The 11,722-nt window shown below is 47.4% G+C and overlaps 1 protein-coding gene across 1 annotated transcript; it reads left to right on the forward strand.

Annotated features, from left to right (window-relative positions):
* The first annotated feature begins 3,060 nt into the window (after positions 1 to 3,060).
* LOC105063656 (glutathione S-transferase Mu 1) lies at positions 3,061 to 8,834 on the forward strand. The gene is made up of 8 exons (XM_010948262.3): positions 3,061 to 3,215; positions 3,477 to 3,552; positions 3,988 to 4,052; positions 4,355 to 4,436; positions 4,537 to 4,637; positions 5,432 to 5,527; positions 5,615 to 5,725; positions 8,304 to 8,834. The coding sequence occupies exons 1-8, from the start codon at positions 3,180 to 3,182 to the stop codon at positions 8,391 to 8,393; spliced, it is 657 nt and encodes a 218-aa protein (XP_010946564.1). The 5' UTR covers positions 3,061 to 3,179; the 3' UTR covers positions 8,394 to 8,834.
* The last annotated feature ends 2,888 nt before the right edge of the window (positions 8,835 to 11,722 follow it).

An 11,722-nucleotide genomic window follows, 5' to 3' on the forward strand; every position in this document is an offset into this window, starting at 1 on the left:
GGGGCCACCTGTGCTCTTGTCTCCAAAGTTCCTTGTCCTACCAGATATCTCCTGTTTCTCCTGCATTCAACGTCCCTCTCTCTCACTGCCTCTCAGTGTTTCAACACTTAAAACCTGTTTTATATTTTAAAAATCTCTCCCTGTATTTCCCAGCTGATGGCCAGCACTTGCTACCCAGGACTGTCTTACTCACGGTGTCTGCCAGATGACAGCATCTCAATGACTGTCTTATCAAAAAGGAATGGCTGGATGCATGAATGCTCACAGAACAGTATCTGTTCTAAGTAGTTTAAATGTTCTTATGCTGTTTAACATTATTTTTAAAAAGCCATTTTCTCAGTGGAATCTAGTCATGTTTCTGTTCCAAGTTCAAGATGTAGAAAACTCGCAATGACAGCTCCTTAATGTGTTATGAAAAACATGACTAGTCAGAGGGGCCGCACGTTTGTGTGTGCACGGCGGCCTTCACCTCCCTGTGGACGGACCGACAAGGGCATCTGCCTGACCCTGAGCTGCATCCTGAGCCGCATCCTCAGCCTGTACCTGTTTCCCCAAAAGGTAAGGAGGAAAGATCCCAGCCTTTGTCTTACCTGAAAGACAAGATTACAGGCAGGTACTGGAGAGAACTGTGTAGTGAAAGTGTTTAGAGGATTTATTTAGAAAAAGAAAAGTACAGCTCCCACAATGGGGGGCGGGCTGATCTAAGGGGGAGTTGCAGTGGTCTTTGCTTTGCCCTTTCTCTTATACTCTCGCCCAGAGGTGGTCTTTTGATTCTGGGCTCTTGCCCCTGGAATGCTTAGTCATGTTTGACCCCTTTGCGCATGTCCTTACCGATGATGTACACAGAAAAACCCAAGGCGGGTGGTCCTAAACCGCAGTGCAAATTATATTACAGTGAGTATTAGGTCATGTTTCGCTCAGTCCTTCTCGCTAGTGAGCAGTTGCAGCTGTCGGGTTCTAATGGGCTTCTTGCTGGAGCTCATTTAGAAGTAAAGTCCCTTTGTGCTGGAGGCGGGCATAACGCCATCTTTTGGACCGTCCTCCGTCTCCTCTACCCATCTGCCCAGTGCCCCCACTTACCTAACTATCTAATAGACCCAGCCTGGAGCCCTCCAGGAGTGTCTGAGGAGCATCTGCCACAGGGCCCGAGCTCTGCTGGTCTCTGGTGACACTCTCTCCCAGCTCCCCAACTTAGAGACGTGTAGGCCTCTGACGCTGTGAATTTTTTTTTTATTTAAGTCCAGTCAGTTTACAATGTTATGTCAGTTCCTGGTGTACAGCATAATGTTTCAGTCACACAGACACATATATTCTTGTTTGTTATAGGTTATATTCATATTCTTGTTTGTTATAGGTTACTACAAGATATTGAATATAGTTCCTTGTGCTATATACAGTATAAACTTTCTGTTTATGTATTTTATATACAGTAGTTAGTATCTGCAAATTTCAACCTCCCAATTTATCCCTTCTTACCCCCTACCAACACCCAGTAAACATAAGTTTGTTTTGTATGGGAGTCTGTTTCTGTTTTGTAAATAAGTTCGTTTTTTAAAAAAGATTCCACATATAAGTGATATCATGTGGGTGTTTTTCTTTCTCTTTCCGGCTTCCTTCACTTAGAATGACCATCTCCAGGTTCATCCATGTTGCAGCAAATGGCATTATTTTATTCTTTTTTATGGGCGAGTACTTGAGTCTGTGATTTAATGTGAATTAAAGTCAATCTGTCTCCTCAACTCCAACTTCATACATTATCTTGGTGGTTTACAATCTTTACTGAATACTGGGTTCATACCTTTCTATCCCAAGGAAATGTTACCTAGTTTTAACTTATTTTTCTAGTGCATCAACCTTGCATTTTAACTTGAAATCTCATTTGTTTTTTAAAGTTCTTCTCATCTGTTTTCAGATGTCCACTAATTTGTAACATCCTTTGAACAGAGAAAGGAACCACAGGCCAACCTATGTCCTACTCTCCTAATGTTGAAATGGCTTCAAACTTCAAAGGGAAAATTTGGCAAGTAGGATATTGCTTTTTTGGAGGTTGTAACCCAAGTCAAACATCACAGAGTGATTTCAAAGGACACCTGAGCCAGCCTCTCATACAGAAAATCACACAGGGGTCAGGGGCCAGGATCGGGGCTGGAATCCGTGGCCCTGGGCAGCAGAGGGTGTGCTGGGCCCACTCTGACTGTGGTCCTGAGGGCAGTCCTCCAACCTCCTGGCTGGTCACCCAAGTGTGGCCACTCTCTCCAGCAGGTGAGCCTCCTGACTGCTCCGACGACAGCTCCTTCTCCCCTCTGTCACATTCCCTCTGTGACCAACCACACTCCCCATCCCTGTACCCATGTGAGGGACATCTAGCTGGCTGTCAGGACATCTCTGGGGCTGCACCTGCAGGATATCCTCTCTGCTGGGCCTGGTTCTGGATTTACATTCACAATGGAGGTCATAAACCACTTGATTAATTTACATTTGATCATTATCACTTTTAGCCACAGGACTGAGGGGCTGAGTCCTCTGCAGTCCCTGAAAGACACCACTGAGACCGCATTCCCTTTTTCTGTCCTTTGACCTGATGGTTCTTCCAGGCCCATAATGGTCTGTTCTGGAAGACTTGAGGCTGTCAGGGATCATAACAGCTGTGGGGAGCTTTAGGATTGCCTGGCGGCCAGGTCTTCCTGTAACAGGCGCTGTAAACTCCCCATTTGAGGGGTACCACTGTTGGCCTTAACTTGGTAGTAGAAGCCTCACTAAGCCTGCTGGAACTCAGCAGCCCAGGAGCGCAGCTGAGTGGCGCCTGAGAGGGGAGGGGAGGGGAGGGGGAGGAGCCTTGGTTTTGTTTGGGTTCAGGCTAGTTTCCTGAGCGCACTGCTAACTCCCCCAACTTAGCCAAGATCTGCCTGGGGGCGGAACCAGTCCAAGCCCCACTCAAGGCATCTAAGAGCTCAGACCTTGACTCCGGAGACCCCCTGGGTGGGAGGCAGAAACAGATCTTATTCCCTCCTGTCTGTGACTGCACCTGGGAAAGGCATTGCTGAGCTGGGGACGGGTTGGGGGCGGAGTCGAGAAGAGGGGGGCGTGCTTCCGGCCCCGCCTGCGCCTCTAGGTCAGAGGATAAATTTACAGCCCAGTTTCTCCGAAGCCTCTCCACTGAGACCGCCTTCAGCAGCATCATGCCTATGATCCTGGGTTACTGGGACATCCGCGGGGTGAGCAGGGGTTCCACCAGGGCGGATGGGATGGAGTCGGGAGGGGAAATGCTGCGCAGCTGGGGACTGTTTCGCCAGAATTTGATTCTTCAGGGCTTGCTGCAGCCGAGCCCCTTCCCTTGGCTCCTCTGCATCTGGTTGGCCTGTGCTGCCGAGTTGGGGCGGTGCTGAAGGAGCTGGGGGTTAGGAGGCACCCGGGATAGAGAAAGACACCCTCTAGGGACCCTTATATCTGACCTGTGTCACGGCCTTCTCTCCCAGCTGGCTCACGCCATCCGCCTGCTCTTGGAGTACACAGGCTCAGACTATGAGGAGAAGATTTACTCGATGGGGGACGGTAATGGCATCCCAGTGGTCCTGTTGTGACTTCGGCCCAATTTACACGATTCTGATGCTAAGCAGACTATTACGTGGACCCTGTTGCTCCCCTCTGCGGCTCTCCAGTAGCTAGAGCATGGCCCTGTCCCTTTCCAAACCCTTGAGGCTGCAGCTGGCTTCCAAGGCAGGATATGAGAGCTGATTACTGGGCTCCTGTATCAGCTATTTGCATAGATTCCCCGTAGTTTTTGCCCAAACTCTTTATAAGCCTTGCTCATGTAAGTTCCAGAGCCTTGTAAGTATATTTTCCTCACAAAACTGGAATGTGAGATTTAGTAATTCAGTTTCCAGGTCCACCTGTCCAGGGTTGTGGCCTCTGACTCCTTGTAGGTCCTTCCGTGAAGGAGGATTGGACTCTCGGAAGGATTGTTTCACTTCATCTTCTTTATCACAGCTCCTGACTATGATAGAAGCCAGTGGCTGAGTGAAAAATTCAAGCTGGGCCTGGACTTCCCCAATGTAAGTGCCGGGGATGGGTGGTGCTGTGGGGGAACGTGGACGGTGTCTCTCCTCCATCTTGTTTCCCAGCTTAGAGGTTTCAGGATCAGGTGCCTTCTGCTCAGACCCTCAGCTCCCTGGTTCTCTCACTGACTTTCAGTGATGCTCTGTGTCCCAGCTCATCCAGTTCTTGTATAGTATATTATTTAGCGCCTTCTATCGGCCAGGCCCTGTGAGTACCAGATTTCATCTCTGCCTTTGCTCAAGGAAGAGGGTGCAGGGGAGCCTGGTGGCCCAAGCAACCTGCCCTGTTGTTCTTGCAGCTGCCCTACCTAATTGATGGGGCTCACAGGCTCACCCAGAGCAACGCCATCCTTCGCTACATTGCTCGCAAGCACAACCTGTGTGAGTGGGGCTGGGGGTGGGGACAGGGAAACAAGTGGCCACACACCTGGTCTTGGCTGGGGTGGGAAGCTGAGGGTGAGCCTCTGTTGTGTGGACACAGGTGGGGAGACAGAGGAGGAGAAGATTCGAGTGGACGTTTTGGAGAACCAGGCTATGGACACGCGCTTGGATTTCGCCAGAGTCTGCTACAACCCTGACTTTGTGAGTCCCTTCCACTGGGCTGGGCTAGACAGGGTCCCAGCTATACTGTTTCTTTCTTTCTTTCTTTTTTTTTTTTTTTTTAATTTTTGAACTCCATGGAGCTCCTTATCCAACAAGCTGGTCCCTACAGTGTGTGCCTAGTGACCCTATCATATCCCTCTGTGCATGAACTAAAAATTCTGACTAAGATCCCACCAACCTTAGGATAGAGTCCAGACTCCCCAGAGTGGAAATTCAATTCCTAGATGGAGTGTTTACCTTGTTATTCCAGCGACTCCTCCTTGGGATCTCAGGCATGAACATATTTACCCAGTAGGCTGCACAGGTCAGACTTTGTTCCCCTCCCTCCTTCCTTTTAGCTTCAAATTCTCCTCAGCTGTCCAGACTGCTCTTGTGCCCCCAACATTTCTATCACCCCCTTCCTAGAACTTTCAGTGTCTTTCCTGGGTCATTGTACTATTACATCTGCCTGAGTTCTGAGTCCTGAGCTCTGCCAGGTCTCCCAGCACTGCTGCTCTGACCCATGGGCGGTGGTTGGAGATGAGTGGTGATAGGTTCAGGGACAGTGTGGTTTTGCCCTTTGTCTTCCCATCATCCCTCACAGATGGGCAGTGGTTCCCAGTAGGAGTCTAGGGAGCACAGGTGGGTTAAATTGGAGCCTGGGCACCAACCAAGAAGCTGTGGGGGGACATGGCTGCTTGCCTGGCAGCTGGGATCAGGTACAGCCCTGGGAGGCCTGCTCTCTGCCCAGGGAGTCTGTGTCTGAGGCTCGTAACAGCTGTTTTGTGCCTTAGGAGAAGCTTAAGCCAGGTTTCTTGAAAGAGATCCCTGAAAAGATGAAGCTCTTCTCAGAGTTTCTGGGGAAGAGGACTTGGTTTGCAGGAGACAAGGTAAGGGGGTCAGCTTTGAGGGACAGGGAGTTGTCATTTTTTCCAGGTTCAGAGTTTGGTGCCCATTCCTCCTTTGCCTTCCTGCAGCTCAACTATGTGGATTTCTTGGCTTATGATGTCCTTGACGTGTACCGCATATTTGAGCCCAAGTGCCTGGATGAATTCCCAAACCTGAAAGACTTCATGAGCCGCTTTGAGGTGATTCCCATGATCCTCCTACTATTTATATCTTTTCTCTCTTCTCTTCTCCCTGATGCTTTCCTAGTCCTGGAACTAAAATGAAGAATATCTGGCATTCACTGAGGACTTGGTTTATGCCAGGAACTTTGCCTCAATTCTTAGATATATTGTGTCAGATTTAATCTTTGCAACATTTGTACAAGGTAGAAGAAGTCTCACCTCCACTTTACAGATAAGGTATTAAGCTGAGAGTGTAAGTAATTTCTGAAGGTCACAGAGCCAGTACAGGCTGTGCTGGGCTCCCATTCAGAGCGCCCAGTGTCTACGGGCAGCAGTCAGTGGCTGTCCCTTCCTGTACTGAAAATAAAAGTCTCAGGTCATTTTCTTTTCTGGGTTCCACAGCTCTGAATGAAGCAGAACCTTCAGGAGTCTGTATACAGCTGGCGTTAGAGTTGTGACCCAGTAGGATTGATACTAAGTACCAAAGACACTGACATTATTTTCTCCTGATTCCCAGAGGGCTTTGTAGTAATCAGTCTCTGTTAGGGGTTGGACTGACATGTCCGAGAGTGTAGTTGGTGTTGGATTTGAGTGCATAGGTAGGTGTCTTTGTGGAGGGATTTTATCTTGGTGTCTCGTATTGTGGGGCAATTTGCTTCCCTCCTTGTCTCCCTTTCCTTCTTACTTTCCATCACTGAAGATTCTGTCCCAGATACGGGATACTGCGCTCATTTTAAGTCACATTCACTGATCTAATTTCCCCTCTGCATGAGGCACTGTATCAGGCACAGGGGAATGCAGACGTAACACAGGCCTGGCGCCCACCCTCTGTGGCTCAGTGCAGGTGGAGAACTACAAGAATGCCGAGCTGTGTGGTGTGTGTGGTACCATCTTGGTGCTGGAGGAGCACAGCCTGACCTCACCTCACAGCTCATCAATGGTCAGCCTCAGTTAACCAACTGGAGAGCAACAAAGTCTGCTCTATGACAGATCTGGGAATTTGGGTCATTAGTCCAATAGGTTTTTTCAGCCTACGATTTGTTTCCCATTCCCACTTCCCACCACAAAATCTGCTTTCTCAGCTACTTCTCCACAGCTCTGGGTCTGGTCCAGGCTGATCAGCCTCAGGGGCTTTGCAAGAGCTGAGATGATTGCCTGGCTGGGAGGGTGGGGACAGCTGTGAGCTGCAGTGTGTGGCCTGTTGAGGCCTGAGCTGTTGGGTACACACAGTCCCATGTTCTTTGCATATTATAACTTATTGGACACTCTCAGTCTTGGGAAGATGGTGCACAGATACACCTGAGTGTCATACTGCCGTGTTGGCAGCAGCAGGACTGGGGATAGGGTAGGTTTGGGCCCAGTGAGACTGGACTCAGGTACTAGGCCAGGCAGTTGGACTCTGTCCTTTTAGTGGAATAAGTAGGCCTGCCCTTGCTGCTCCACACTCTCCTATCACCTTTCATCCAGGATTTGCTGAGTCACTGGGTGAGACCTGGTCTCTTCGGCCAGCTGCCGAGCCCCTTTGTTGAGCTAGGCGTCTCTCTGTGGGAAAATCCGTGGAAACCCCGGAAGCCTTCTTCCGAAAAAGAGAATATTTTTGCAGAATGAGCAGAACAGTTCCTCCTGGGGTGAGGTGTCAACTGGCTAAAAAACAAAACAAAACAAACACAACAACAACAAAAATCCCTCAGAATTTATGAGCAGTGAGTGTGTTTTATTTGGGGAACTTAGCAATGTCGCCCAGGAGACAGCCTGTCACATAGCTCTGAGGAACTGCTCTGAAGAGGTAGGGAAAGAGACAGCACATATGTGAATTTCTGACTGGGGCCTACAGATAGTCAACCATGCACATTGATAAAAATTACAACTAATCATAGAAAAACCAGTGTCTTGTTAATGATTTTAGTGCTTTTCTATGTATGAGAAGATGCATTAATTTGAAGTCGCTGAAATTCTTCCTTAGATATTTATCCTAATTATCTAGAGGCCCCTATATCCAAAATACAGAGTATTTCATCCTGTTTATCTCCATTCTGAATTCCACTCAGGGCACAATATTGGTGTTTGACTGCCTTGGGTTGTGACTTAATCCTTTTGTATAACCAGATAGTGAGTTAGCTTCTTTGTTCTTTTTGTTTACAGTGGTCAGGAAGGGAGTGCAGCAGAAAGAACTCAAAATGGAGAGAAATTGGTCAGGCCGCATTCTAGCCATATTACTAATGAGCTGTGTGAGCAGGCGGGAGGTCCTAAAGCTCTGTGTGCCTCAGTTTCCCTTCTGATGAATGATGACAGTATAACCTCTCTTGTCGGGGAGTCATGAAGAGATTCTAAATGTGCATTATCATCTCCAGTGGATGCACAGCACCTAGCACAGTGTAGCGTCTCCATATGTGGTCAGTCTTTTTGCAATATTGCATCAGTTACAGGAAATTGGAGGTGTTAACTTTCCTGAGCTGGGAATCTAGAAGACTTTCTTTTGCCCCAACACATGACCCCATGTGGAAGGGCTGGACTAGGGTCCCAAACTTGTGTAGAGCTCCTTGAGCCCCAGTGGGGCAGCAGACCTGAGGTCTTACCATCTTCTTCCCACCCTCAGGGCCTGAAGAAGATTTCTGCCTACATGAAGTCCAGCCGCTTCCTCCGAAGCCCTCTGTTTCTAAAGATGGCCATGTGGGGCAACAAGTAGTGCCCTGGAAGAGTAGGAGCCGGAGTGCGGAGCCAGCGCTGTGCTTGCGGCGCCAGGGCCCTGGAGAACACCTGGACTCCCTGCACCCCCAAGACCATCTGTCTTTTTCTTTCTCCTTCTATTCACTCTAGATGCCTTATTGGCTCCCTTATGTCCCTCCCATTTCCTTTCCATCCATCCTTTAAAGTTTCAGCTCCCAACTTTTCTTCAGCAAATTCCTCCCCTCCCCCACGTTATCCCTCCTGCACTAAAGCCAACCCGTGATCCTCCCCTTCCACGGTGGTTTCTGGTATGAGAAGCCCAAGCAGACCCCAGGCCCATGGAGCCCTGCTCTCAGCTCCCGGCACTGCCCTGAGGACCAGTAGTGGCCTGTGTGCAGGGCCTGCTTCCCAGTGTAGTTCCTGCCCAGCCCTGTCTGACCCCAGTAAAGCCTTATTCATATTTTCTGTGTCTTTTTATTCCTTCCTGGCTTTCTGGACTCATGACTGACTGTGTTGGGTGTGTGTGCATGTCCATTTTTCCTTCTGTTGTCCATTTCATGGGCCCCATGGGTGGGGATGCATGTGTGGTGGGGACAGGGGACAGAGGATTATAATGTTTCCTGCTCATTTCTGTCTTTGCTTCATGTACCTCTGTTCCTTAGCATGGGGTCTCTCCAGAAGGTGGTGGTGGGGGGCTTCTATGTCTGGTTCCTTCCTTAATTCAGCATCATGTGACACCTCCTGTAGGCTTGTAGTACTCTGTGTCATGGTTCAGGGGGCTTTTGGGTGCTGGGGAAAGGGGTGAGCAGTTCACTGCTGGTGTGGGATTCTGGCGGACTACCTTCTCTCACCCCTTCCCAGAGCTTCCCCTGCTTTAGATACCCTCCCTCTGTGCTCTTATAATGTATCTCAGTGAATCCCATCCCACTGTACTATAATTGTTTTACTTGTTTTTCTTTCCAAATTGACCACAAATTCATTGAAGAGAGAATCCATGTCTTACTCGACTTCATATCCCTTGTATCTATGACACTGCCTGGTACATAATAAGTGTTTGGTGAAAGGTGGAAAATTTGAAAGAACTATTTCTAGTTTAAAGCCTGGAACACTCTACAGCCATTATAAGGTATTTGAGCTCTGGATGTAGTTAACAAAATTCAGAAAATTTAAATCTACAGGTCTGGGGCAAAGTCATTAGCTCCCTCTAACTTAAGTATTAATAAGACTGTAGCTGCCCATTAAATAACTTGACCTGAAATGGGCAGGTGTAGGGTGCTGGGCCAGAGCGTAGTCAGCCTATGCAGTCAGGAGGTGGTGTGGGCATTTTATGTTAGGGGACCAGCAAAGCAGCAGGACTCATTAGATGACCATCTGATTAGCAAGTTCCTCAAACAGCGGCTGGAATTTGGAGTTGGGCCTTCTTAAGGCCGAGTCTCGATTCTTAGTTCAAAACAGGGAGAAGCTTTGGAGAAGAGTCCTGTTGGGTATTTGTACACACAGTCACTTCTGGTAATTAAATGAAAAGGGAGTAGTGAGAATAATGTTAAAAATCTTTAAAAGAGAAAGATTAGTAAAAAAAAAATTATATATGTATAAAACTGGTAACATAAAAAAGTCCAGTAAAGCTAAAAGTTAATGAAACTGATAAATCAGTAAATATTTTTGGCTTTGTGGGCATAAGGTCTCTGATAGAATTGCTCACCCTTATCATTGTGGTGTGAAAGCAGCCATAGACATAAAGGAGTGGATGGGGCTGTCCCCTCATAGCCTCATAACCAGGTGGCCTCAGTGTCCCGACTCCTGATTTAGACCCTCAAAGTAAATGGGGAGAGCCATATTAAAGCTTAAATTGTAGATGTGTAATGTAAAAGGTGATTCTAAAAAAAGAACAAAGTTACTCAATCCTTAATAAAAGAGGGAATCCATGGTAATGAAGACAGTTCAAAATGAAGTTTGAACACATTTGTTTAAATGGGATATTATCTTCTTATTACTATTTTTTGTTTTCTATATTTTTCATCTTGAACTTGATTCCTTTCTAAATTCTAGCAACCCTAGTTTGCCTTTCCTTACTCAAAATATTATAAGCAAGTAGAAAACTTTTGTCTAATGTACAATTTGGCAGTATCTTGTCAATGGTTATTTTTATTTTCCTATTTTTAAAGAAATATTCTTTATATCCTGGATTTCCTAAACTTACAGAGACAAAATTTACAAATAGTAAAAAACAAAAAAGCAATACTAAGAAGTAGGACACATTTTAATTCTACCTTTTGTGTTTATTTCTATACATACAGTTTTGTATACTGAGGCTTCATACAGACTTTCTGTGCTTTACTTGAGAGTTCAGAAGGTCAGCAGTGCAGCTGGAGGGAATTAGGGGATGCAGCCCAGAGTCAGACAAGAGGCAGGCCCGGGGGACTGGACTTTGGACGCAGTATGTCTTGATGCCCTGCACAGTGAGTTCTCTAAAATATGAGAACTTGTCAACATTGTACAGTCAAGAGAGAGCACATGCAAATCCAGAAAATGTGGCAACACTGGCACTGAATCTCAGCCAGGCAGCCACTGGCTACAGTCACAAGCTTCAGCCCACTCTCCGCTCTCCCTGGTCCCACGGCCCCATATTGCTCTTCCCAGACCCGCTGCACACGCAGTCTGGTCCTCTGCATCTGTGAGACTGTTTGAGAGTCTGCTGGGCCAGTCCCGCTCCTCCTTCTGCACAACTGTCCTCTTCCTTCTGGTGGGGCCACCTGTGCTCTGGACCCATCCCTGTCTCCAAAGTTCCTTGTCCTACCAGACATGGCCTCTTTCTCCTGCATTCAACGTCCCTCTCTCTCACTGCCTCTCAGAGTTTGAACACTTAAAATCTGTTCTATATTTTAAAAATCTCTCCCTGTATTTCCCCGCTGATTGCTAGCACTTGTTACTTGTCTTACTCACGGTTCCTGCCAGATGACAGCATCTCAATGATTGTTTTATAAAAATAGAATGGCTGGATGCATGAATGCTCACAGAACAGAATATGTTCTAAGTAGTTTAAATGTTCTTATGCTGTTTAATGTTATTTTAAAAAAGCCATTTTCTCAGTGGGAATCTAGTCATGTATCTGTTACAACTTGAAGCTGTATAAAACTCATAATGACAGCTCCTTCATATGATGAAAATTCTAAGTATTAAGAGGGGCAGCAGGTTTGTGTGTGCGTGGCCACCGTGGCCTCCCTGTAGATAAACCAGCAAGGGCATCTGCCTGACCCTGAGCTGCATCCTGAGCCTGGACCCAGACCTGGAGCCCAGAGGCCTGACAAGGTCTGAATGTCTGGGGAACATCTGCCACAGGGCCAGAGC

This window comes from Camelus bactrianus, chromosome 9, assembly GCF_048773025.1.
Source record: "Camelus bactrianus isolate YW-2024 breed Bactrian camel chromosome 9, ASM4877302v1, whole genome shotgun sequence".
Lineage (NCBI taxonomy): Eukaryota > Metazoa > Chordata > Mammalia > Artiodactyla > Camelidae > Camelus > Camelus bactrianus.